This window comes from Oryctolagus cuniculus, chromosome 18 (assembly GCF_051225735.1).
Source record: "Oryctolagus cuniculus isolate XC-2025 breed Fujian yellow rabbit chromosome 18, ASM5122573v1, whole genome shotgun sequence".
Classification (NCBI taxonomy): Eukaryota; Metazoa; Chordata; class Mammalia; order Lagomorpha; family Leporidae; genus Oryctolagus; species Oryctolagus cuniculus.
Genome location: NC_142884.1, coordinates 2,826,105 through 2,853,987, shown reverse-complemented (window position 1 = coordinate 2,853,987; position 27,883 = coordinate 2,826,105). Strand labels below are relative to the sequence as shown.

The 27,883-nt window shown below is 45.5% G+C and overlaps 1 protein-coding gene across 17 annotated transcripts; it reads left to right on the top strand.

The window, feature by feature from the left end:
* The first annotated feature begins 35 nt into the window (after positions 1-35).
* ZNF667 (zinc finger protein 667) lies at positions 36-21,759 on the top strand. Of its 17 annotated transcripts, none has more exons than XM_089319946.1 (6): positions 37-185; positions 1,688-1,747; positions 2,062-2,152; positions 3,574-3,700; positions 7,086-7,202; positions 19,167-21,759. In XM_089319946.1, exons 3-6 carry the CDS (start codon positions 2,093-2,095, stop codon positions 20,744-20,746), a joined length of 1,884 nt encoding a protein of 627 aa, XP_089176072.1. In that variant the 5' UTR covers positions 37-185; positions 1,688-1,747; positions 2,062-2,092; the 3' UTR covers positions 20,747-21,759. The 17 variants fall into 17 exon arrangements, with proteins under 17 accessions (XP_069919533.2, XP_089176072.1, XP_089176073.1 ...); XM_089319947.1 differs by having other exon boundaries at positions 37-254; XM_070063439.2 differs by lacking the exon at positions 37-185 and adding an exon at positions 223-341 and having other exon boundaries at positions 7,110-7,202.
* Positions 21,760-27,883: the final 6,124 nt, after the last annotated feature.

Genomic DNA, 27,883 nt, shown 5'->3' with positions numbered 1-27,883 from the left:
CGAGGGCTTCTGGGAAATGTAGTCCAGGAGCCGCAAAGGCTGCTGGGGCTTCTCATTCTATCAAGGCGCCGGCGACAGTCCTTACTCCCGGCCTGCAGGAACGCCCCTCCGCCCCTCTCCGGGGTCGCCTGGTCTCCGGACCCGACGGCTCACAGCCGGCGCGGCCCGCGGAACCTCACCGGCAGGTCAGAGCGCGGCGGCCCGTAGCCGCGCCTCACCCCGAAGGCTCCTGGGAGTCACAGGCTGAGTTCGTGGTGCGCATGCGCGGGCGTGCGAGTCCGCGTCGGCTCCAGGCAGGGCAGAGCCGTGGGGTCCGCAGCAAGGGCTGCTGGGGCTGTTGGGTGCGTGCGTACGAGGAGGGCCTGAGCGTGTGTCCTCGCGCCGCGGCAAGCTGTCACGCGTGAGGAGGGCGACGCCTCAGTCTCGGGGCCACTTCCGGGAGAGGGGAGGGCTGGCGCGGGCGTTCCGCGTGGGGCTTGTTTGGGGGCGGGGCCTCGCCCGCCCGGGACCGCCCTGGGGGCGGGGCCGTGCGTCCGCCTACGTGTTGCGCGTGGGAGGGGGCGGGGCCGGCGCTTGGGGCTCGGGGGTCCCGGAGGGGAGTGCGCAGGCGCAAGGGGCGCCGCGCCGCGGGGCTGCTGCCGGGCTGGTTGCGTGGGTTTTCCCGGGCGCTCGGACTGCGAGGACGGAGGTGAGCGGCTGGCGCCGTGGTCCGGCGGCCGCCTGGGGTTTGCTTTTGCGCTGGGTTGTGCGAGTGCCCTGTGGGGCGCCTCTGCGTGCTGACGCGTTGTTCCCCGGGACCCCGCGCCGGTGTGGTGCGCTCCGGGCGTGAGGTGCGCTCCGGGCGTGAGGTGCGCTCCGGGCGTGAGGTGCGGGGCGCCGCGGAGTCGGCCTGTGTGTGTGCGTCACGGCGCGCCTGCGGGAGAAGGAAGGTGGGTGGGGGTGTGGTGAGTGAGGGAGAGGGGCTGGCGCGGCGTGGGTCAGCGCGCGGGGGTCCCCGTGCTCGCTGGCGCTGCAGACCGGGTCCCCTGAGGAGAATTCCGAGCGGCCGCTCCGGGAAACGGAAACCGCCCGGTTGTTGGAGGCTTTCTTCCCGGGTGAAGGAGAAAAGCTCACCGCCTGGGGGTGGCGGGGGCCCGCGCTGGGATCCGGAGCCCGGCACGCAGTTAGCGAGCGCTGTGTCGGCGTGTAGCTGGTTCTCGCTGACCACCGACCAGGGCTCGTGGCGCAGCCCTCCGTGCCGCAGCGCCAGCCCCCCGACCCCCAGATTTAAGCACAGCTGTCTAGTGGGCCTCCCTTCAGTGTTTGCTCCCGCCTTTCCTCCTCGCAACGCGCAGTTTATTTGCCGCATAGCCGCCCCAAAGAGCTTTGTGGGAAGTTAGGTGGACTTGTGTCACTCCTCTGCTCAGCTCTCCCCCTCTTCTCCCCGCGATGTCTTGTCACGGTTGCTGTCAGATCCACACTGATCGCCACCCTCTTCCTGCCCTGGCCTCTCTCGCCCCCACCTCCTGGCTTCCTTCCACACCCAAACCTGCCCCCACCACAGGACCTGTGCGCCTGCGGTGCCTCTGCCCAGATGCTCTTGCCCTCACCATCGTGGCTCACACTCCATTTGGACCTCAGCCCACTACTGCCGCCCTGCAGAGGCCTTCCCTGACTGACCTGCCACTCCGTCTCCCTTCCTTCATAGGGATAACTTCAGCTATGCCTGTACTCTGTATGGACTCGCTTCTCCCTGCTGACGTGTAAGGTGCTTGGATTTGACGTTTTCCAACTCTGGTCTCCCAGCACCTGGTTCCCAACAGACAATCAGTAAATAGTTGTCCGATGGATGGCCAGTTGTGCGCATTGCTCTTTTGTCTCCTGATCAGTAGCCTGTTGTACTCTTGGGAACTCAGTATGTTGACTGTGCCCTTATCTGACCCCAGGAGAGCACAGGAAAGCGCCAGGTGTTCTGGCTTCTGTTTGTAGGTATGCATGCACGCACATATGTGTCCAGCTGAGAGGTCTGGAGACTCTGGGACCACCCACAGGAGAGGACCTCATGATCTCTCTTGTCCCCAGCCCTGCCCTCCTGGACACTGCTCCTCTCCAAATGTGGACCTTCAAGGGAGAGGGAAGAATGCCTGTAGTACGAGGGAAATTGAAATCCAAGGTAAGTGGTGATTCCTCTTTCTTCAGGAGCATTTTGTCTTACCCTGTAATATGTGGGGCATTTGCTGTCCATTTTTGGAGACTTCCTGCCCATTGGGCGCCCACCAACCCCTGGTCCCTTGTTTTGTCACCATAGAGGATGGGAGCTGAGAAGGGCCCAGCAGCCCAGGAAGCCACCAGCAGTCCTTTCTCTGTCCCCCTCAGTGTGTGCATGACCACCTGCCTTTTTTTTCATTTCCAGGTATCTGTCCAGGCTGGGATAAATGCTATTCCTGGAGGGCCAAGAGCCCCTGTGATTTCTGTGTGTGTGTGCGTAGGGGGGTACATGCCGAGGTGGGACTTGCTGAGGCAGGGACATTCCATGTTTGCTCCATGCTTAATGCTGTCATGTCGCTTGCTGCTTCTTATGAACCCATATTTGCATGGAGCTCTGTCTAGCTAGCACTGCACAGTCCTTCTATTGAATGGAGCCAGGGCAGTGAGGGCAGGGTCAGTCTCCTGAGACCAGTGAACCTCACCACTGGAGATGATCAAGTACTTTTCCAGAATAGGCGCCTTTAATTCAGTTTCCTGAAAGAAACACATTTGCCTTCCAAATTCTGTGCATTGGTTTCCTCTTGCTGCTATAACAAATTTACCATAATTTCTACAGCTCAGAACAGTATACATTTCTTGTGCAATTTCATGGGTCAGGGTACAGGCACCGTGGTTTAGTCAGGTCTCCAATGAAATCAGGGTGTCAACTGGCTGTGTTCTCACTTGGGGTCCTCTTCCATGCATGCTGGTTTTTGGCAGAATTCAGTTCTTCTCATGCTTTCTTTGTGATCCCTTTTTCCTGCCTTTAAACCAGCAACAATGAGTAGGCAAGCCAGCCAGGTCGAGTTCAGGGTAATGTGCCTAAGTTAGGATCAACTGGTTGGTAACTAATTACACTTGCTGAGACCCTTTTCTACCATGGTCACATGATCTTTAGAGAGTATGTGATTAGCAGCTTGAGTTGGGAACCAGATTGTCCGGGTTGAACCCTAGCTCACCAGTTGCTAGCTGTAAGGTCTTCAGTCAGTTGCCTCATCTCGCTGGGCTTCGGTTTGTCACCTGTATCATCACTCTGATTCTGTTGTTAGTGTTTCTTTGTTGGTTAGCATGAGCACTAAATGAGCCAGGACAGTTGGGTGCTTAGAAAAGTACAGTAACTTTGTAAATGCCCAATAGGTCCAAGTTGCTGTGCTTTTATGCAACATAATCTTTAATAACAGCTACACAAATCACATTGTATTGTACTTAACTTTATTTAATACACTTGCCCTTTTTGGCCTTCGAACCTCAAAAGATTCCATGTTTGAGATGAGTTCACTGTTTTTTTTTCAGCTGTGTGAAAACACAAACTCATGGTAGGACTGGACATGTGACTTTACATTTCAGGCACCAGTGACATTTGGAGACTTGGCCATCTACTTCTCCCAGGAGGAATGGGAATGGCTGAGTCCCATTCAGAAGGATTTGTATGAAGAAGTCATGTTGGAGAACTACCAGAACCTGGTTTCCCTCGGTAAGGCTTTCCTGCCCCTTAATCTAGAACTAGCCTGTCCAGGGGTATGTCAGTCAGGTCTGGTCCAGCCTGGTATACAGAAGTTACTCCAGTTTGTGTGTTTTTAATAGTCCCATTGAGCTGTAAGTCACATACTGTACAATCCCCTTGTATGAAATATATACTTCACTGGTTTTTAGTATATTTGGAGTTGTGCATCCATCATTGCGGTCTTAGAAAATTTTCAGAGTGGATGTTTCTCCCTGCAGTTAAGTTGCTTGCATCCTGTATCACAGTGCATGGATTCAGTTTTTCAGCTGTGGCTTCTGACTTCTACTTCCAGATAATATAGACCCTAGGAAGCAGCAGTGATGGCTTAAGTAATTGGGTCCCTGCCATTATCTGGAATGTGTTCCTGGCTTCCATCTTTTCCCTGCCTAGCCCTGGCCATTTCAGGCATTCTAGTAGTAAAGCAGTAGACCAGGGCACTCTCCCTCCCTGTCCCTCTCCTCCACTTCCCCCAGAAGACACTGATAACCCCTTAGCTGTTACTTTTCATTCCCTCATTCCCCCAAATTAGACAACCAGCAGTCTACTTTCTGTCGCTGTAGGGTTGACTGTTCTAGATGTTTACAAATGGAATCATAAATATATGGCTTCTTTCACTTACCATAATGTTTTTGAGGTTACCCACATTGGAGTATGTACCTCATTCCTTTTCATTGATGAATAATATTACACTGTGTGGCTAGGTCACTTTTTTTTTTTTTATCAGTTCATCTACTGATGGGCATTTGAGTTGTTTCCACTCTCTGGCTATTGTGAACACACTGCTGTGAATATTCAAGTACTAGTTTTTGTGTGTGTATTTGTTTTCATTTTTCTTGGGTAGATACCTAAGAGTGGAATTGTTAAGTCATACGGAAATTCTATGTGTAACTTTTTTTAAAAAAGATTTATTTATTTATTTGAAAGCAACATTATGAGTGTGTGTCGGGGTGGGGGAGGTTAGATAGATAGATAAATAGATCTCATCCACTGGTTCACTCCCAGGTGGCCGCTGGAGCTAGGGATAGGCCAGGCCAAAGCCAAGATCCTGAAGCTCCATCCAGGTCTCCTTCGGGGATAGAAGGGGCCCAAGCATTTGGGCCATCTTCCACTGCTTTCCCGAGTGCATTAGCAGGGAGAAGGATTGGAAGTGGAGCAACAGGGACTCAAACCAGTGCTCCTATGGAATACTGATGCAGGCAGCAGCTTAACCTACTGTGCCACAATGTTGGCTGTATGTGTAACTTTAGAAACATGAAGACATTGCTTGAAAGGTTTTTTTCTTTTCTTTTTTGTTTTTTAAGATTTTATTTATTTGAGAGGTAGAATTACAGAGAGAGGGAGAGACAGAGAGAAAGGTCTTCTGTCCTCTGGTTCACTCACCAAATGGCTGCAACAGCTAAAGCTGCACCAATCCAAAGCCAGGAGCCAGGAGATTCTTCCAGGTCTCCCACGCAGGTGCATGGGCCCAAGCACTTATACCATCTTCTACTGCTTTCCTAGGCCATAGCAGAGAGGTGGATCAGATGTGGAGCAGCCAAGACTTGAACTGGTGCCCATATGGGATGCTGGCACCACAGGCAGTGGCTTTACTTGCTATGCCACAGTGCTGGCTCCTGTGTGTAACTTTTTGAGGACACCCCAGTTGTTTTGAGAAAATTTCACAAGCAGTTGATTTAACAGTTGGTGTTAAAAGGCTCATCGTAGACACTGATGGAACACAGAGAGGGTAATTGTAGGACACTGCCACCCTCCCTGGGGCTTGAGGTACAACTGGAAGAGTTTGAGGTTTTTAAGAATTAGAAGGCTCTACAGAGCTGGGACTCAGGCTTATGAAAGGGTGGTGGGATGCGCTGCCTGGTTTGTTTTTATTTTTAAGGGATCAAGATGAGCTAGTTCTGGGAGCTTATGAAACAAAACTAGAGACCGGTGCTGTGGCGCAGTAGACTAAGCTTCCACCTGCCTCGCAGGCATCCCATACAGGAGCCAGTTCATGTCCTGGCTGTTCCTCTTCCAGTCAGCTCACTGCTATGACCTGGGAAGGCAGTGGTGGGTGACCCAAGTGTTTGGGCATCTGCACCCATGTGGGAGACCCGGAGGGGGCTCCTGGCTCCTGGCTTTGGATCAGCCCAGCTTTGGCCATTGTGGCCATCTGGGGAGTGAACCAGCAGATGGAAGATCTTTCTCTCTGTCTCTTGCTCTCTCTGACTGTAACTCTGCCTCTCAAAAATAAATAAATAAATAAATAAACAAACAAAAAATCTTTAGAAAAAAAAACTAGAAATTGAAACCAACATAGGCTGTATTAGTGGACAGTGAACAGAAGCAGCTGGTGAGGGGGAGGTGTGGATTGCAGAGCCCTAGCCCTGGCCTCATAAGACAGAGCATAGAAGGATAGGGGCAACTTTATAATCAGCCTCAAGAGTGTCTTACCCAATTTCCAGGAAAATAATTGCTTTGTAGAGTTAGAAATAAGCAACTCTACTGGCTATAACTGAATTTTCATCTTCTCTGTGTGAAATTTAAAAAACTAAATTGTTTTTCATGTGTAGTCAACCAACTAAGTATCCTCTGGTTTAATTCATTTCTGACCGTACCTGGAGATGGCATCAGATCCCACAGTTAAAGGGTTAGTCCCAAAAGACTGTCCCACTTCAAACACAAATTATAACTCTAGGCTTCTGGACTTCTGACTGACTGACAATAAACTGGCATATCCTATTACTTTTTCCTCGAGTTTGGTTATCTACTAGAGCAGCTCCCAGAGCTCAGGAAAATACTTTCCTGGGTTTAGTATAAAAGATATTACAAAAGATACAGATGAACACCAGATGGAAGAAATGCACTGGATAGAGGATGGGGAAGTGGCACGGAGCTTCTGTGTCCTCTCTGGGTGTGCTGCCCTTTGTGTATTCAGCCACTCAGAAGGTTTGGAGAGCATTTTGGGTTTGTGGAGGTTTCATTATGTTTGATTACAGCCATTGGCCCTTGGTGATCAGTTCAGTCTCCAGTCCCTCTCCCATCTTAGGAGGTCAGAGGGGGATAAAGCTTCCCACCCTTTAATCACAAGGTTGTTTCACAGACAACCAGCCCATGCTGAGGGTGTTCATGGGCCTTGACCACCAATTACTCATTAGCCTACAAAGATGCCCCTATCACTTTGAAGAGCCTAAGGAATTTGGGAGCTGTGTGCCATGAGGCAGGGATGAAAACCCAGTATATATTTCATGTTACACATCACAACATAACACTCCCCATTCTCTACCTGCCCTTTCTGTCCTGTGTACTTACGTTATGCTGATAAAACCCGTTGACACTGGGTTTGGCTCTAACTTCCGTGGTGCTCACATCTTGTCAGTCTCCATGTTTGTCCTGTTTGCAGGTCTTTCCTTTCGGAGACCAAATGTCATCACCTTATTAGAGAAAGGGAAGGCACCCTGGATGGTGGAGCTGTTGAGAAGACACCGTGGCCCTGGTGAGTGACAGAGAACCAAAGCTATGTCTTACTATAACAGAAAACCATACACCGCATGGTTTCTAAACAAGAGAAATTTGCCTCTCACAGTCATGGGCACTGGAAGTCCAAGATCCAGTTGTATATTAATTTAGTATTTAGTGATTTCCAGGTTCATGTTTCTCACATGGTGAAAGAGGCCAAGGAGCTCTGTAGTGCCTCTTTTAAAGTTTATTTGTTTTCATTTGCTTGAAAGGCAGAGCAACAGAGAGAAAGGGAGAGACATCTTCCATCTGCTGGTTCACACCCCCAAATGGCCACAACAGCAAGGGCTGGCTCAGGCTGAAGCCAGGAGTCTAGTACTCTATCCAGGTTTCCCACATGGGTGGTAAGAACTCACCCACTTGAACCATCATCTGCCTCCCAGGATGCCTTGGCTGGAAGCTGAACCAGAAGCAGAGTAGCCAGGACTTGAACTGGCACTCCAATGTGGGATGCAGGTGTCCCAAGTGGCAATTGAACCCATAGTGGCGCATGTTCTCCCATGGGGCCTTTTCTGTAAGGGTGCTAATCCCATTCACGAGGGTGGAACCTCATGACTTCAATCACCTCCAAAGGCCCCCACCTCCTCATTCCATGGCCTTGGGAGTTAAGATTTCAACATACGGAGGCTGGCATTGTGGTATGGTGGGTTAAGCCACTGTCAGAGCACTGGTTCGAGTGCCAGCTATTCTGCTTCCAATCTAGCTGCCTACTGATGCACTTGGGAAAGCAGTGGAAGGTGGCTCAAGTACTTGGATTCCTACTACTTATGTGAGAGACCTAGATGGAGTTCCTGCCTCCTGGCTTAGTCCTGGCCATTTGGGAAGTGAGCCAGCAGATGGAAAATCCCATCCTCTCCTATGATGACTGCCTTTTAAATAAATAAATATATCTTTTTAAAAATGTTTCAACATACGAATTTTGGGAGGGTATAACATTCATTCTGTTGCAGTGTGCAAATGGGAATTCTGTGTAAGAGGCAATGTGAGGGCAGCCTCTTGACATCGTATGAGAGCTCCCACACAGACTGCAGAACTCCAGGCCTGTGTAGAGTGTCTGTCTCTTCAGAATGAGTCCTTAAAGGGAGAATATCAACATTAGTCCGTCCTAACGAGGTGTTGGTCCATTTCTAAGCACAGGTTCCTTCCAGCAGCCTCGTGAGGGATGGACTGCTATTATGGTGTGTGGTATGAGGAGCAAATTGATGCTCAGAGAGTTTCAGTGAGCTGGCTGAGGTCACCTTGTTAGGTAGTGGCACTGGAGTCGGGATTGAAGCCCAGCTGATGGTCTCAGCTCTTCCTTTTTTTTTTTTTTTTTTTTTTAATTTGCCAGATAGAGTTAGAGAGAGAGAGAGAGAGAGAAAGGTCTTCCTTCCATTGGTTCGCTCCCCCAAATGGCTGCTACTGCTGGAGCTATGCCAATCCGGAGCCAGGAGCCAGGCGCTTCCTCCTGGTCTCCCATGTGGGTGCAGGGGCCCAAGCACTTGGACCATCCTCCGCTGCCCTCCCGGGCCACAGCAGAGAGCTGGCCTGGAAGAGGAGCAACTGGGACTAGAAATTGGCGCCCATATGGGATGCTGGCACTGCAGATGGAGGATTAACCTAGTGAGCCATGGCACTGGCCGGGTCTCAGCTCTTTTCACCCTCATCCTCATTACCACCTCACTGGGTGTCTGCTCTCATATTTCCCTTCAGAGAGGATATTGTTGACCTCTGATGATTATAGTAATTATGATAATGTTCAAATTTGCATTATTTTCTTAATTCTTTTAAAAAAATTTTCCATAATTTTTTTTCAGCTACTTTGCAAGGATATTTTCCCTTTACACATAAAATTCCTCTTTGGTTGGTGCTATGATTTGAATATTGAACTCAAGAGTTTAGTCCCCAAAGTCACGTGTTAATGGTGTTAAGAAAGTAGAAACTTTTTTCAATTAAAAGTAGCTACAAAGTGGGACTTTTGGAAAGTGGTTCTTGTTGGATTAGAACTTTAAAGTAGAGCCGCTGTGCTTGAATCTTGATAATGTTGTAAGAAGAAAAGACATAGACATACACACTCCCTGTCTCTTGCCATGTGGTACTCTGTACCACCTTGGGACTTTGCCAGTGAGACTGCCATCACTAGAGGCCAAACACAAGAGGCCTACCCATCTTGGACCACTGACCTCTGGAACCATGAGCCAAAATGTATCTCTTTTCTTTATAAAGTGGCCTGCTGTAGATATTTTGTTGTAGTCACAAAAAGCTAAATAATACAGATGGTCAATTTATGGATTCTTTTATGTGTTTGTTTAACATACTCTGGATGTGGGACTAGGCGATAGTATTTCTTTTTGGACGTGGGACATGCCGTGCTAGGAGACAGTGTCAACTACATGGTGTAAGCTGGGAGGAAAGGCCACCAACTCTGGCAGTTGACGTGTGACTTCAGGGTTCTAAGGGGTGTGTAATAGGAAGACTTCAGATGGCAGCATGGTGCAAACACAATGTCTTCATTGCGACAGGAGAGGAGAAGAGATAGCCTTTAGCAGAATATCTTAAGTTACAGAAGAAATGTAGCCACATTATGTAAAATTTAGAAAAAGACCAAAAGAGTGAACATAGTTATCACTGATAACTGGTTTATTTCATAAAACTGATTTGCACTGTTTTTTTTTATCATAAAGTTCATATATTCATTTATTCACATTTTGTTTTAGTAGAAATATTCTTTCTTTTTTAGATTTATTTATTTATTTATTTATTTATTTATTTGGAAGGCAGAGTTACAGAGAGGCAGAGGCAGAGAGAATGAGAGAGAAGTCTTCTGTCCACTAGTTCACTCCCCAAATGGCTGCAATGGCCAGAGCTGGGCTGATCACAGGAGCCAAGGGTTTCTTCTGGGTCTCCCACGTGGGTGCAGGGGTAATTGGGCCATCTTCTGTTGCTTTGCCAGGCCATAACAAGAGAGCTGGATCAGAAGAGGGGTGACTGGGACAGTAACTGGCACAATTATGGGGGTACCACATACAGAGGCTTAACCTACTATGCCACAGCACTGGCCCCAGTAAAAATACTCTATTAGTGATTTCTTGTATTTCATTTTTCATTTAGATTCTAATTTATTCTATTAAAATCAACATACTTATGTAAATTATTTTATCTTTTTTCTATACTATTGAGTCCCAGAAATGGGATTGCTGGACCAAAGGGTACAGCCACTTTTTAGACTACAGACACTGCTAAATTGCTTCTCAGAATTGTCAAATTGCCAGCTTCAGTACAAATTCTGCACACTGACTCTCCAATGAGCTTTACTAGTAGACAACATTTCACACATGTTGTCACAATTTATTTCTGGCTGAATGAAGCACAGACTGTGTAACTTCACGGGGACATGGTTCCTGGAAGCTTGTACCTGGTTTTCTCTGGAATTTGCCCATTAGCCTTTCCATGTACTGTCTTGCTTTCTGTCTTTCCACAATAATAAATTGTAGCTGTCACTCCCCCTCTTCGTGGAGGAACGACACAGGACCCTACGCTGTTCTTTTGTCTGCTCGGCCCTTCCCGGGTTTGCTGCTGGTTCTTCCCGGGTTGGCTGCCGATCCTTCTACCTCCGTGGAAGAGCGGTGCCCCCTGCCACTTTCCCCACTTCTGCGGGGGAGCGGCATACCGCCGGCTGGCTCTCTCGGGGGCTGCTCAGATGTTATCCGGATGTTCCCCTTAGATGTTCCCGGTGCATGTTGTCTCTCTCCTCCTTTATAGTCCTCTTCCACCAATCCCAACTCTGCTACCCACACGCCGAGTACGCTGCTCTCCTCCAATCAGGAGCAGGATCAGCTCCTGCAGGTTATTGGTCGAACTGGAGGCTGTTTCCTCCTCTCCCAGCACCATATTGTGGGAGAGCAGATGCATAGGATAAGTCTTAATTCCAGTAACTTAGTCTAGTCCGAGCTGCTCCCCACAGTTCCCCCTTTCTTTTTATTTTTTGGCATTGATACGCGCCTGTCTTCGGTGCCCCGCGGCACACACTCTGCTCTGCTTGATAGAGTTGCCCACAGGTGCTTACAAGCCCTACCAATCAGGCAAACTGAATCCGGGTCCTCTCTTCGCCATGTTGTGAGGTTTTTAGGCGCTGATGCGTGCCTGTGTTCGGTGCCCTGCAGCGCATGCTCTGCTCTGCTAGAACTGCCTGCAGGTGCTTACAAGCCCTACCAATCAGGCAAACTGAATCCGAGCCTTCTTATTGCTGTATTGTGGGGAGACTTATTGATGTTGATTCGTGCCTTTCTTCGGTGACCTGCGGCGCATACTGCCTGCAGGTGCTTATCGTCTTACTAACCAGGCAGACCGAATCCAAGCTCTCTCATTGCCGTGTTGTGGGGAGGCCTTATTTTTCTCTATTTCTCTATTTCCGGGCATTCCTATTTCTCCTATTTTACTTCTATCTGCCAGCATTCCTATTTCTCTCATTTTACTTCTATACTTCTGTTTCTCTTATCCCTGTGGCTTCCTGGCGTCCGCCCCGAGGCGGCTTCTCGGCGCCTTGCCCCGCGGCGGCTTCCCGGCTCTGCGCAGCTTCAGCCCGCGCTTCTCTCATCTGCGCGGCTTCCCGGCTTCGCGCGCGCTCCGTGGTCTCTGTGCCCTTCGCGCCCGCACCATGGCCTCCACGCCAGCCCCGCGTTCCCTATCCACTCACGCCCCGTGCGCTCTCTCCGCTTGTGCCCCGCGCGCTCCCTCTGCACTCGGCGGCTTCCACGAATCACGGCCTAGGCTCACGTTTCCTCTTCTCGGTTGGTTTAGTTTTCAGTTTAAGTTCCCCGGGCTAACCTGACGAAATGCAACCTAGCTTACGTCTCCGCCTTTCGGTTTGGCTTCCCGTCTTTTGCTCCCCGGGCTAATCTGACGGATTCCAATCTGGCTTACCTCTCTGCCTCTGGTTTTAGTTTTTCGCCTTTTGTTCCCCGGGCTGACTTGATGAATCCCAACCTAGCTTACGTCTCCGCTTCGGCCTGCCCCCGCGGCTTCATCCTCCCTAACATATTTTTCTCTACCTGGTATGTTTCCTAACTTTTCTTCCAACAATATTCCCTTCTCATTTCTCCTGACTTCTCCCCACAGTCCGTATCCGAGTCTGTTTCTTCTAGCTTTCACTTTCACTTTCACCCTGCAGTCTGTATCCGAGTCTAAGTTTCTTCTTGCTTTCACTTTCACTTTCAATCCTAGCTTTCAATTCTAACTTCTTTCCCACAGTCCGTATCCGAGTCTATGCCTAGGCTTTCGATAGCTTCTTCTGGCACCTTTTCCGTCCGGCTTTCCCCTAGGCTCTCTCTAATCTCTCTCCAATATTTTCCCACTTTTTCCCGCTTCTTCCCTCCTAGGTTTCCTATCCGAGTCACAGCACCATTATGTCGCTCCCCCTCTTCGTGGAGGAACGACACAGGACCCTACGCTGTTCTTTTGTCTGCTCTGCCCTTCCCGGGTTTGCTGCTGGTCCTTCCCGGGTTGGCTGCCGATCCTTCCACCTCTGTGGAAGGGCGGTGCCCCCTGCCACTTTCCCCACTTCTGCGGGGGAGCGGCATACCGCCGGCTGGCTCTCTCGGGGGCTGCTCAGATGTTATCCGGATGTTCCCCTTAGATGTTCCCGGTGCATGTTGTCTCTCTCCTCCTTTATAGTCCTCTTCCACCAATCCCAACTCTGCTACCCACACGCCGAGTACGCTGCTCTCCTCCAATCAGGAGCAGGATCAGCTCCTGCAGGTTATTGGTCGAACTGGAGGCTGTTTCCTCCTCTCCCAGCACCATATTGTGGGAGAGCAGATGCATAGGATAAGTCTTAATTCCAGTAACTTAGTCTAGTCCGAGTTGCTCCCCACAGTAGCCATGAGTGTAACTGAAAAGGGGGAATTATCAAATAAGCACCATGAACAAGGGGGTATGGTATCACTTGGATTTTAATACTTAATAGTATTGGATGTTGTCATTAAAACGTTTTCTTGGGAGTGGATACTTGGCCTGTAGGTTTAGGTGCTGGTTAGGATGTCTGTCCCATATTGAAGTGTCTTGTTTTGATGCCTGCTCCAGCTCCTGATTCCAGCTTCCAGTGCCACAGCACCGGCCCTTATTATCTTTTGTGTATATTTACTGGCATTTGTTTGTTTTCCGGTTTTCTTCTTCTTCTTAAATTGCTTATCTTTCCCTGCCTATCTATTGGTGACTTCTTTTTTCTTCTTTTTTCTTCTCTTGAGCTTGACCTTTAACATTGAAAAGACTAACCATTCAATACCACATTTTACTTCTAAGTATTTTCCATCCTGTCCTGTTGTTTTTATTTTTATTTACCTCTTGCTTTTCTCTTTGGTTATATGAAAATTGTTTTCATTTGTGTGGTTGAAGGTGTTCACATTCACACTGTAATTTCTCATGCTGTTTTCATGAATAGAAATTATTCTGCCTTCTAGAATTTTGGATATATTCCATATTATTTTAGTTTGTTTCTAATGGTTTTATATTTTAATATTGAGCTAATTCACCCGGGGTTAATTTGTATTACATGGTTTAGAGAACTTTCAGATTGAAGACAGGGAGATAAGCTAAAGATATTTGTTAGATTTAACTCAGAATGAGTGAGATCCTGAATAGAAGAAGTTGCAAAGATGAAGAGAAGACAGGAATTTGAGGGTTGGAAAAACCAGCAGAGCTGATGTCACTTTTGAGATATGGAACAGCCAGGATTCTAGAATAAATCATAGATCTCTTGTTTGGGAGCTGCCATTAGTATCACTATGAAAACTTCAGTTATCTTTCTTCCTAAATTCTCCATTAGGCCACACTGTGGTATCTTTACTACTAAGAATTATGATTATAGCTACTACTAGATGTTAAGCTACTGCAGGTCCACAAACCTTCTGTAGAATCCTTGGAGCAAGATGTATTTCATAATTAATCTGTTTAGATTTTATGAAGGTAAAAATACTGAATATTGCATGATATACCCAGAGAGGCTGGATTAGCACTCCAAAATCAAACACTACTAATATTTCTACAAAAAAAGTATGTGTAGTCTTCATAATGAAGTACGATTAAATTAAGGCTGTGAATATCCTCATTGCATTCAGTGGGGGTTTCCCTTCGATTTACACACATCAACAAAATAAGAAAAAAGAAGGCATCAATTCTCAGAGTTTTGGATACTAGAAAGGCAGATAGGGAAATATAGTATGTACCACAGATTTTGTACTTACTATGTGTAATTCTCAAAAAAGAAAAAACCCTTTGAGGTAAATACTTTTATTCATTTTAAAAAGCATAAGAGTATAGTTAACAGTTTATCACTCTGATATAGTTAATGGTTAACACTTCAGTAGGTTCCAAGTCTACCTTTACAGCACAGTTGTGCAATAGAAATCAAATGTGAGCTACAGGGGTTGGTGTTGTGGCATAGGAGGTTAAGTGTCCACCCATATGGCCACTGGCTTGAGACCCAGCTGCTCCACTTCTGATCCAGCTCCCTGCTAATGTGCCTGGGAAAGCAGTGAAAGCCCAAGTGCTTGGGCCCCTGCACCCATGTAAGAGACTTCAAAGAAGCTCCAGGCTGCTAGCTTTGGCTTGGCCCAGCTCCAGCCATTGGGGCCATCTGGGGAGTGAGCCAGCGGATAGAAGACACCTCCCTCTCTCCACCCCCCCCCCCACTCTCCTCTCTCTCCTTTTTCTCTCACTCTCTTCCACTTCTTCCCCTGCCCCCTCCCTGCCCCCCTCCCTTCTCCTCCTTTCTCTCCTCCTCTCTTTGAAACTCTGCCTTTCAAATAAATAAAATCTTCTAAAAAATGTGAACTACATATATGATTGAAGCTTTTTAGTATCTACATAAAATAGCTTTTTAAAAAAATTTTAATAGTATTTTATTTAACCCAATATATCCAGAATACTATAATATTTAATCAAGATTTTTACAAAATATTTTACATCCTTTTCTTTAATACTAAGTCTTCACACTTGCATCTCAAACCAGAGCAGTTGGGGCTGGCATTGTAGTTCCGTGGGTTAAGCTGCTACTTGCGTTGACAGCATTCCATATCGTAGTAACAGTTCATATCCTGGCTGCTCCACTTCTGATTCAGCTTCCTGCTAATGTGCTTGGGAAGGCAGCAGTTTATGGCCCAACTGCCTAGGCCCCAGCCTCCCATATGAGAGACCAGGATAGGGTTCCTAACTCCTGGCTTTGCCCTGGCTCAGACCTGGCTGTGGTGGGCATTTGGAGAGTGAACCAGTGGATGGAAGATATCTCTAGATATCTACCCCCTGCCCCCCTTTCTTGTTGTTGCTCTGCATTTCAAATTAAATAAATAACTTAAAAAAAAAATCAGACCAGCTATATTCTAGTGATCAGTAGCTGCACAGGTCCCGTGGCTACTGGATTGAATGTCAGAGCTCTAAAGCCTGTTCTGTTTGTAGTGCCCCACACACTCAGGATGATAATCATTCTTCCATACCAGCAGGTATTTTAAATCATTTGGGCTTTTATGCTCTACACGTTTGTCTATTTTGTTAATTAATAGATTCATTCTTTTTGGCCTACTTTTTTTTTTTATCTTTTCTCTTTATGGTTTATTCTTCTTCTCTGAGTTTGATTTTTCCCCCTTTTTTGAAAAAAATTCTTTAATGATTTCTTTATTTGAAAGGAATAGTTACAGAGAAGGGAAGAGAGAGAGTAGAGAGGTCGTCCATCTGCTGGTTCATTTCCAAATGGCTGCAATGGTTAGGACTGGGCCAGGCCAAAGCCAGGAGCCAGGAGCTTCTTCCAGGTCTCCCATATCCCATATGGGTGGCAGAGTCCCCAGCAGTTGGGCCATCTTCCATTGCTTTTCCAGGCCATTAGCATGGATTTGGTTCAGAAGTGGAGCAACTGGGACTTGAACCAGTACCCATTGGGATACCACCACCGCAGACAGCAGCTTTACCTGCAATGCCACAATGCTGGCCCCTTTGAAATTTTTTTTTTTTTTTTTTTTTTTTTTTACAGAGTGGACAGAGAGAGAGAGAGAGAGAGAGAGAAAGGTCTTCCTTTTGCCGTAGTTCACCCTCCAATGGCTGGCGCGGCTGGCGCGCTGTGGCCGGCGCACCGCGCCTATCTAAGGCAGGAGCCAGGAGCCAGGAGCTTCTCCTGGTCTCCCATGGGGTGCAGGGCCCAAGCACTTGGGCCATCCTCCACTGCACTCCCGGGCCACAGCAGAGAGCTGGCCTGGAAGAGGGGCAACCGGGACAGAATCTGGTGCCCCGACCAGGACTAGAACCAGGTGTGCTGGCACTGCTAGGCAGAGGATTAGCCTATTGAGCCGTGGCACTGGCCAGGTCTTCCTTTTGCCGTTGGTTCACCCTCTAATGGCTGCTGCGGCCGGTGTGCTGTGGCCGGCGCACCGCACTGATCTGAAGGCAGGAGCCAGGTACTTCTCCTGGTCTCCCATGGGGTGCAGGGCCCAAGGACTTGGGCCATCCTCCACTGCACTCCCGGGCCACAGCAGAGAGCTGGCCTGGAAGAGGGCGACCGGGACTAGAACCTGGTGTGCTGGCGCCGCAAGGCGGAGGATTAGCCTAGTGAGCTGCGGCGCTGGCGAAAAAATTTTTTAAGATGTATTTGTTTATTTGACTGACAGAGAGATGGAAAGATAGAGATCTTCCACTCACTGGTTTACTCCCTAAGTGGCCGCAACACCTGAGACTGGGCCAGGCTGAAGCCAGGAGTCTGGAACTCCAATTGGGTGTTTCTCTCCTCCTCTCCCCTCTCCCCTCTCCCCTCTCCCCTCTTCTCCTCTCCCCTCTCCCCTCTCCCCTCTCCCCCCTCCCCCCTCTCTCTCTTGCTGTATATATTATGTCTTATGCTTTCCTAGGCTAATTAACAGGAAGGTGGATTGCAAGTGGAGCAGCTGGGACTTGAACCAGTGCCTATATGGGATGTTAGTGTTGCGGGTGTTGTTTAACCTGCTGTACTACAATGCTGGCCACAAAAGTTTACCCCTCTAAATATTTAAATACTCTATATTGGGGTGGATATTTGGCCAGTTGATTAATCTATTGGTTAGTGCACCTGCATCATTTAATTGGAGTAGGTGGGTTGCATACCTGACTCTAGCTTCTGATTCCAGCTTCCTGCTAATGTGGACAGAGGAGAGGTAGAGGGGTTGGCTGAAGTGACTAGATTCCTCCCACTAATGTGAGAGACCTGGATTATGTTCCTGTCTCATGGCTTTTTGTCAACTCAGTCCTGGCCATTGCAAGTATTTGGGGAGTGAACCAGCAGATGGAAGATTTCTCTCTGTCTCTCCCTCTCTTCCTCCCTCTCTCAGTCTCTCTCTGTCACAGTACTCCTGTTTTCAGTGTGAATAGATTTTTTTAATTTTTAAATTTTATATAAAAATAGAGGTACAAATAAATTTTATTTATTTGAAAGTCAGAGAGAGGGATTCACTGGTTCACTCCACAAGTGGCTGCAACAGGCAGGGCTGAGTCAGTTCAAAGCCAGGAGCCAGGAACTTCATCTGGATCTCCCATTTGAGTGGCAGGGGCCCAAGTACTTGTGCTGTATTCTTCTTTTCCCAGGCCATTAGCAGGGAGCTGGATCAGAAGTGGAGTAGCCAGGACTTGAACCAGCATTCCAATATGGGATGTGGGCATCCCAAGCAGCAGCCTAACCTGTTCTATCACATTGCCTGCCCCTTGAGATTTGATTTTAAGAGTACATTTCTTTTTTTTTTTTTTTAAATACTGAATTTTTCTCTGATTTTTTTAAAAGATTTATTTATTTGAAAAGCAGAGTTACGGGGGGGGGGGGGGCTCTTCCATCCGCTGGTTCACTCCCAAGATGGCTGCAGTGGCTGGAGCTGTGCCAATCTGAAGCCAGGAGCCAGGAGCTTTTTCCAGGTCTCCCACATGGGTCCAGGGCCCAAGAACTTGGGCCATCTTCTACTACTTTCCCAGGCCATAGCAGAGAGCTGGATTGGAAATCGAGCAGCAGGGTCTTAAACCACATATGGGATGCTGGCCCTTCAGGTGGTAGTTTTACTCACTGTGCCACAGCACTGTCCCCAAGAGTACATTTCTAAAAGCTCACGAGTTTATTGAGCCATAATTTATGTATCATAAAATTTCACCCATTTTAAGGGTATAATCTAGTGTTTTTTTGTTTGTTTGTTGTAGTATTTTTTGGTTTATTTGAAAGGTGGGAGATACACACACACACAGAGGGGAGAGAGAGAGAGAGAGAGAGAGAGAGAGAGAGAGAGAATGAGAGAGAGAGAGAGAGAGAGAGAGAAATAGTCCATCTACTGGTTCACTACCCAGATGGCCACAATAGCCAGGTATGGGCCAGGCAGAAGCTAGGAGCTAGGAGTGTGGAACTCCATCTGGGTCTTGCACATGTGTGGCAGGGCCCAGGTATTTGGGCCATCTTCTGCTACCTTCTCAGGAGCATTGGCAGGAAGCTTGATCCAAAACAGTGCAGCTGAGACTCAGAGTGGCACTCCAGAATGGGATGCTGGCACCACACCACAGCACTGGCCCCTTGTACTTTTTATTTTTTAAAGATAGATTTATTTATTTATTTATTTATTTTTGAAAGCAGAGTAACAGAGAGGGAGAAGGAGGGAGAGAGTGAGAGTTTTAGGGAAATTTTATATAATAAAATAATAATAAATATAATAAATGCAAAAAAACATTTAATGAACAACCCATGAAATTGAATATGGTAGATGGTATAAAATTTATTCTATAACTAAAACCTTTATTAATTTTCAAATTGCAGATTCTACTGTTTTAGTTGTTAAATATTTCTGTAAAACCCATAATATGACAAAAAACTATGCAGAAACATTAAAATTACTATGATTGATGATGATGATAACTGCATTTATGTTATACAAACTTCATTTTTCCAGCACAGAAAAATATTTAGTTTCTTGTTGTCTTTTAGATAAAGGGTCTAAGTGTGAGACCAAGAAGTTTCCTTCAAATCAATGCAACAAATCTGGGCAAAGCATCTATCAGAAACCAGTTTCTCCACAACAAAAAGTTCCTACAGGAAAGAGGAACTGCAACAAAAATTTAATTTTAATGAAGCCCAAGAAAGAGCATACGGTGAAGAGATCCTTAAAATGTAATGAATGTGGGGAAACCTTTAGTCGAAGCTTGTCTCTTAAACTTCATCAGAACTTGCATACTGGAGAGAGGCCTTATGAGTGCAATACGTGTAGAAAAGCTTTCAGACGGATCTCCTCCCTCATTCTTCATCAGAGAATTCATAATACAAAGAAGAGCTATGAATGTGGTGAATGTGGGGAAAGCTTCAATCAGAAAGCAACCCTTAGTGTGCATCAGAGAATTCATGGTGGAGGGGAGATCATTGACTGTGGGAAGACCTTGAGCCTGTGTCCGTCTCTAAGTATGTATCACAAATTTCACATTGTTGAGAATGCCCACCATTGCCAAACATGTGGCAGAGTTTTCAGTTGTGTGTCATCCTTTTTAGGTCATAAGCAAATGCACAATAGAAGAAAAATAGATAAATGCAATAAATGTAGGAGAGGCTTCAAGAAGAAATCAGTCCTTGTCAGGCATAAAGTAATTCATACTGAAGAGAAAACCAATGGAAATAAAGAGGCCTTAAGTCAGAGTCTGCAGCACAGAACTCACCATTTAAAGAATCCTTATAAATGCAGAAAATGTGAAAAATCCTTTAATAGGATTTTACCGCTTATGCTTCATCAAAGACTTCACACTGCAAAGATTCTCTACTCATGTGATAAATGTGAGAAGGTCTTCAGGCAGCTTTCAACCCTTATTCTGCATCTAAAAATTCATAATGGGGTGAAGCTATACAGGTGCAACGAATGTGAGAGGGTCTGCAATAGGCATTCCTCCCTTATTCAACATCAGAAAGTTCATACAAAGAAAAAGAAGCTCTTTGAATGTAAGGAATGTGGGAAGATGTTTTCTGGAACTGCAAACCTTAAAATACATCAGAATATTCATTCTGAAGAAAAACCGTTCAAATGCAATAAATGTAATAAAGTTTTTGGCCGCCAGTCATTTCTTACAGAACATCAGAGAATTCATACTGGAGAAAAACCCTATCAGTGTGAGGAATGTGGGAAAGCCTTCAGTCATCGAATATCTCTTACCCGACATAAGAGAATTCATACTGAAGATAGACCGTACGAATGTGATCAGTGTGGGAAGACCTTTAGCCAGAGTGCACACCTTGCCCAGCATGAAAGAATTCACACTGGAGAGAAGCCATACACATGCAAGATATGTGGGAAGGCCTTCAGTCAGCGCATATCCCTTATTCTACACGAAAGAAGTCACACTGGAGAGAAACCCTATGAATGTAGTGAGTGTGGGAAGGCCTTCAGCAGTGGCTCAGACCTTATTCGACATCAGAGAAGTCACTCTTCAGAGAAACCCTATGAGTGTAGTAAATGTGGAAAGGCATATAGTCGGAGCTCATCTTTGATTCGACATCAGAATACACATTGTGAAGGAAAAACCTAAGGCTTTTTTATTTTTAAATCTGTAAAGCCAAAAGTAGAAACAAATGTGAAAATAGGTACAGATGGTCTTTGAATTATGTCCCAGTAAATTCATTGTGAGGTGATTATACTTATGTTGCAAATGTGCATCTCCTAACCTGCTGCACATCAGCTTAGCAGCATGGAACACTGAATATCATGTTTACCCCCATGATCACCTGGGTGACAGAGACCTGCAGCTTGTCACTACAGCCCAGCATCGGGAGAGAACATTGTACCGCATGTTGCTAGCCCAGGAAGAGATTAAATTGGAAGAATAATTTCTACTGAAAACTATCACTTTTCTACTGTTGTAAATTTAAACAATCACCAGTTGAAACATCCGAAGTCAAGGACTGTCTGTACTTGTCCATAATATAAATTTTATATATATAGGACTAATTGATGTTGTATCCCACTTTGATAGCCAAAGAACAAAAATCATTGGTTGCTTTGACCTGAGGATTTAAAATCAAATGAGGCAAGCTTAGAAGATTAGATCAGTCTTTGTGAATGAAAACAACTCATTTGATAAGAATTACTGATATTTTATTTTCAATGTAGTTTTAAAGATATTTCATTAGCCAGAGCCAACAAAGTGGAATTGTGAAGTCCCTTTTTCGTCAGTGGGGCTTTGAGCCTCATGTAGGGTCACAGGGAAGAGTTTGTCTATTCCTCAGGACTAGAACTATCAAATTTATGGAGCTTCTTGGGAAAACAAGTGCCCCTTTCACTTGACAGAAATTTGTGGGTGAGGATAAAGAGTGATTCTTTAGGTGGGTAAATATAGCTCTCACAGTGGTGTGGAGCAATGGAGACATCACTGTACTGTCTCCTTGGACATGAGGACATATGCTATTCATGGTGTGAACACCTAACAAGGCCAACATAGGTTAACAGGAAAATAACCAGGATGTACTGAAGAATGACAAAGATTAGAGCAGGGAGAAATTATTTATTTTGCATTTGAAAATAAATTGTCTATATTTATATGAATACACCTTGATATTTTCGTGTAATAATGATGTTGTGCAATAAGTAATTGGTGGAATATGTGGCATTATGGACTCCATGTTTGTTCCACTCCACAGTTTATACGCGCAAGGCCTCCCCTGCAATGTGACAACGGTATTTGGATATAGGGCTTTTGGGAGACAGGGTTAGATGAGGTCATGGGCATGGGATCTTCATTATGGAAGAAGTGCCTTTTTAAGGAGAGACACCAAGATGCCTGCTGTCTTTCTGCACTATGTGAGAACACAATGAGAAGGCAGCCATCTTCGTACCAGAAAGAGGGCTCTCAAAAGGATCTGCCCAGGTTGACGCCCTGATTTTGGACTTCTAGCTTCCAGTAAGAAGTGAAATTGTCTTGTGTAAGCCACCCAGTCTATAGTATTTTGTTGTGGTTGCTTGAGCTACCTATTGAGAAAACTCTAGATTTATATACTGGGCATTTTCCTAATCAGCTGTTCACTCTATATAGTAGCTTTCAGTCCCTCTTTGCGGCTTGTGTACAATATGTGAGAAATAAAAATCAGAGTTCTTTTTAAAACTTAGAGTATACACAGTTGAGCTCTTCTATGTAAGTTCACTTGCAGAAGCTGAATTTGAGAACACGTATGTTGCCAATTTTGTTCAATGTATGATCGTGTGGGTTAGATCATTCTAATTTTGATGAAAACAGAGAATCTAATTGACAAGAAAAATGCTTTATTTGAAGTCACTAGATTGATGTAGATGTCTATTATGACAATATTTTGCTTTTTAAGAGATGCTAATGGATTTCCACTTCTCCTTTAGCAAACATCTCTCCTGCATATTTGTTGTATATGTAACTACCTTGGACCAATCAGTAATAAACCTTGAGGACGTACAAACTAATAAGACACAGTTCATAATCCCAGCCACCTACAGTTACCAGGTAAACAGCTATGTCTAAGATGCACAGGTAGAACTGAGGAGGATGAACTCCATGATGATGGAGAGTTTAGGGGCAGGGATTGTTTGCTTTAGAGATGGTGATAGCATTACAAGAAGAATAGGAATTTACAAGGCACACACAAGTTGGAAGGCTATTCAAGGCAGGGAGAAAAGTACAGCTGCATATAATAATGACAGAGGGTAGTGGAGGATTTGCAGAGTTAAAAGTACCAACATTTGGTACAGCAACTGGTACAGTGTTAAGTGGTAAATATGCAAATATCTGAATGAATGAAAATAGTATCTGAAGCATAATCCATAGGAACATTAAACCTGAAAAAGACCCAGACATTGACATAAACTCTGGGAAAACTAGCTTTTCTCCTAAAAATAATCACTAGTGGATTTTGAAGCCTGTGGGTTAACCGTGGCAACAAAAAACCTTAATTCTATATTAAAACACACACACAAACACTATAGGTTTAATAGAAGGAAAGACATATCCTCTCAGGACCTACTTTTTCTGTTTCTCATAAGATACCTGGCTTCCCGAGGAGACAAAAGTAAAATGGCACACAGAAATGCACATAAAAATGTAAGTGGCTTAACTGTTAAGATGCTGGTTAAGACACCTGTGTCCTATATCAGAGTACCTGGGTTTGATACCTGGTTCTGGCTCTTGACTTCAGCTAGGTTAATGCTAACACTGGCAGGTAGCAGTAATGGCCCAGTAAATTGAGTTCCTGCCACCCAGATGGGAGACCTGGCTTTTGCCTGACCCAACCCCAGCCATTATAGACATTTGGGGAGTGAACTGTCTTGGTCCTTCAAGTAAATTTTTTTTTTTTTTTTTTTTTTTTTTACAGGCAGAGTGGACAGAGAGAGAGAGACAGAGAGAAGGGTCTTCCTTTTGCCATTGGTTCACCCTCCAATGGCCGCTGCGGCTGGCGCACCACACTGATCCGAAGCCAGGATCTAGGTGCTTATCCTGGTCTCCCATGGGGTGTAGGGCCCAAGCACTTGGGCCATCCTCCACTGCACTCCCAGGCCACAGCAGAGAGCTGGCCTGGAAGAGGGGCAACCAGGACAGAATCTGGTGCCCCGACCAGGACTAGAACCCGATGTCCCAGTGCCGGAGGCAGAGGATTAGCCTATTGAGCCGTGGCGCTGGCCTCAGGTAAATTTTTTAAAATTTATTTTCAAAATCCAAGAAAACACCTCCCGAGAAACAAGGCATTCCTCAGAACTAAATTCAGAAGTGACTTAACTCTTGTGGCCTATATGACACGGAATTTTAAATCCCTTTAATGATAAGTTACCAGTTGGATAAAAGTACAAAATAGGCAACATTTGGGCAGAGATACGGAAACTAAGAGGAAGACTGAGGGAAGAGGAAGGGAGGGAAGTACAGTTATCTTCTTTGAATTGTACCTGTGAAATATATTAAATCTGTCCTCTGTATATTAATAAAAACTAAAAACATTAAAATTTTAAAAACTAGAAAAATGTAACCAAATGGAAATATTAAGAAATGAAAAACAGTAATAGAAGCATGGTGTCTCCAACACATTCATCAGTATGTTTGGCACACCCAAGAAATAAGTAAGCTTGATGCTAGACTAATACAAAATATCCAAACTGAAACACCAGGGGAGGGGGAAATAGAGAAACAGTATCCAAGAGCTGTGGGAGAATACTCACTGCTAGAACACACACATAATTGGAATCTCATTAGGCATAAAGAAAACAAGGCAGAAGAAATAGCTGAAGAAGAAACTTCTTTGGCCAAGAAAGTTCCAAAATTAGTGACCCCCAGAACATAAATCTATGAAACTCAGAAACATCAAGAATGATACATACTGGGGCTGGTGCTGGGGCACACAAGGTTAATCCTCCACCTGCGGTGCCGGCATCCCATTTTGGGTGCTGGTTCTAGTCCCGGTTGCTCCTCTTCCAGTCCAGCTCTCTGCGGTGGCTTGGGATAGCAGTGGAGAATGGCCTAAGTGCTTGGGCCACTGCACCTGCATGGGAGACCAGGAGAAAGCACCTGGCTCCTGGTTTTGGATTGGCGCAGCTCCAGCTGATGCGGCCATTTGGAGAGTGAACCAACGGAAGACCTTTCTCTCTGTCTCTCACTGTAACTCTACCTGTCAAATAAAATCTTTTTTTAAAAAATAGAATGATACATATCAAAAACACAGTTGTACACTGTCTACACCTAGGCATAGCATTGTCAAACTGCTGAAAACAAAATACTGAAAGAAGTCAGAGAGGGAGAAAAAGACATATACAGAGGAACAAAGATAAAAGGACGGTGTAGTGGCATCTTTAAAGTGCTGAAAGAGGTAATAATCTATTTTTCATAGAAATATATTGCAAATTAACAGAGAAATAAAGACCTTTTCAGAGAAAGGTGAGAGAACACAGTACAAGAAGAATCACTTTATGGGAAATAGTAAATGGAGTTTCTCAAGCAAAAGGAATATGAAACAATAGGTACTTGGATATACTTGTACACAATGAAATGGAGAGACCTAGAAATGGAAAAAGTGAATGCAAAATAATTTTTCTTTAGGTAAAAGACAACTGGCTATCCAAAGAATACATCATAGGAGCTGGCGCTGTGGCACAGTGGGTTAAAACCCTGGCCTGAAGCACTGCCATCCCATATGGGTGCTGGTTTGTGAGCTGGCAGCTCCACTTCCCATCCAGCTCTCTGCTATGGCCTGGGAAAGCAGTAGAGGATGGCCCAAGTCCTTGGGTCCTTGCACCCACTTGGGAGACCCGGAGGAAGCTCCTGGCTCCTGGCTCTGGATCAGTGCAGCTCTGGCCATTGCGGCCATCTGGGGAGTAAACCAGTGGATGGAAGACCTCTCTGTCTCTACCTCTCTCTGTAACTTTCTCAAATAAAAATAAACCTTAAATACATTGTACACATTGAATACATTGTATGTTTATAGCATATATGAAAGTAAAAGATTTGAAAAGCACAAAGGATGGAAGAAAGAAAACAGGAATATATCATGTAAGATTTGTATGTGTTAACTAGTATATTGTTTGAACAAATATTCATGGGGTAGGCGTTTAGCCTAATGGTTACGATGATGTACATCCCACATCAGAGGGTCTGGGTTTGATTTCTGGTTGTAGGTTGTAACACCGGGATGCAGCAGTGATGGCTCTAGTACTTGGGTTTCTCCCTCCCTTGTGGGAGAATGGCAGTACATTCCCAGCTCCTGGCAGGATTCCCTGTCTAGTCCCTGCAGGCATTTGAGGAAGGCATCAGCAGGCGGGAGCTCCCTCTGTCTGCCTCCAAAATAATCTGAAATGAGAATGGAAAGGAGAAGAATGCAAGTCCTCGACTGTCACATTTAATATTAGGACCATGATAACTGCTATGGTTTTTTTCCCCCATTTTTCTCAGTAATTGTCTGTCTTTGCTTTTTTTTTTTCTTTTGTTGTTGTTGTTGTTTTGGACAGGCAGAGTGGACAGTGAGAGAGAGAGACAGAGAGAAAGGTCTTCCTTTTGCCGTTGGTTCACCCTCCAATGGCCGTCACGGCCGGTGCACTGCGCTGATCCGAAGCCAGGAGCCAGGTGCTTCTCCTGGTCTCCCATGGGGTGCAGGGCCCAAGCACTTGGGCCATCCTCCACTGCACTCCCGGGCCACAGCAGAGAGCTGGCCTGGAAGAGGGGCAACTGGGACAGAATCCGCCGGCGCCGCTAGGCGGAGGATTAGCCTTTTGAGCCGCAGCGCCAGCCTGTCTTCGCTTCTTTTTAAGAATAAAATTGTCTCCATCATACTGCTAAGATACTCCAACATCATATGAATTCTATTTAATGGAATGCATTCCATTCTTCATGAAATTCTCTTCATTGACTCCTAAATTCTTAGCAATAATTTGGTCTGGTTGCTCTCTCTGCTTGTTGCAGAGTGGTCATCCTAGTAATCCTCAACATCGCCTTTGTATGTTAGATCCACTATTTATTGAAGCCTGTTCTATTTTCTTCCTTTCTAATCCACATTATGCTAGAGCCTACATTTAATATCCCCAAAAAGGATATATGGAAGTAAACTGCATATTCAAAGATATCAATATGGTCTTTAATAATTATTGGCTGGGTATAGACTTCAAGGTTCAAGGTAATTTTACATCATAACTTGGAAGATACTATTTTGTATTCTCTCCTCTCCTACGACTTAAGAAAAACCAAAGCTATCTTAATTCTTAATTCTTGCTCTTTTATTTTTTTATGTGACCTAGACACTATTTGAAAGCTTTTAGAATGTTGTTCTTGTGTTAAATCTGAGATTTCACAAGCATATTTGTTTTTTTTTTTTATATATATATACCTGTTATGGTTTTCCCAATCCATCCTGTCCAAACATTGAGTTATATTCCAAGCTGACCATTCATACCTTCTTCAGTTTAGAAAGGGTCTTAATCATTTATTTGATACACCCTTGCATTTTCTATTTCCAGAAAATAGATGTTGGACCTTATTAATTCTCCTGTCCCTTTTTGTCTGTCATTTTCTTTTGTTCTTATATACTTTCTTTGGATACTCTCATTGTAGGTGTTTCTCAGAGTGGGAAAATTCACCAGTATCTAGGATTTGCAAATCCCTGAGAGGGTCCTCCAAATTCCAAAAAGAAGGCTTTAATTTAGGCAGTCAGGTCTTCACTTTAGCTGACCTAGTTCTCCACAAGTTCAATTTGTTTTCATATCTTAAACAATTTTAACTTACATTATCATTTTCTTGGTTTAGACTTTAGACAGTATAGATAGATTAGGTCTCCCTTTGACTTAGCAGCCAATCCTAGTTCCCTCTCCAGAAGAAACATTTAACATGATAAAAAATCTGAGCATTTGCATAAATGCTATATGGGCATATGGTTGTAGTCCCTGCTGCTCCTCTTCTGAGCCAGCTAGTCCCGGTTGGGGCGCCGGATTCTGTCCCAGTTGCTCCTCTTCCAGTCCAGCTCTCTGCTGTGGCCCAGGAAGGCAGTGGAGGATGGCCCAAGTGCTTGGGCCCTGCACCTGCATGGGAGACCAGGAGAAGCACCTGGCTCCTGGCTTCTGATCAGTGCGATGCGCCGGCTGCAGTGCGCCAGCCACAGCGGCCATTGTGGGGTGAACCAACGGAAAAGGAAGACCTTTCTCCCTATGTCTCTCAGTCTCTCACCCACTCTGTCTCTAA

Excerpts from the sequence above, each read along its gene's own strand:
- ZNF667 (XM_089319942.1), top strand. The coding sequence starts at position 2,042 with ATGATCTCTCTTGTCCCCAGCCCTGCCCTCCTGGACACTGCTCCTCTC. Across the intron at positions 2,153-3,573 it reads GAGGGAAATTGAAATCCAAG|GCACCAGTGACATTTGGAGA; the intron begins GTAAGTGGTGAT and ends TTTACATTTCAG. Across the intron at positions 7,203-19,166 it reads GAGAAGACACCGTGGCCCTG|ATAAAGGGTCTAAGTGTGAG; the intron begins GTGAGTGACAGA and ends GTTGTCTTTTAG.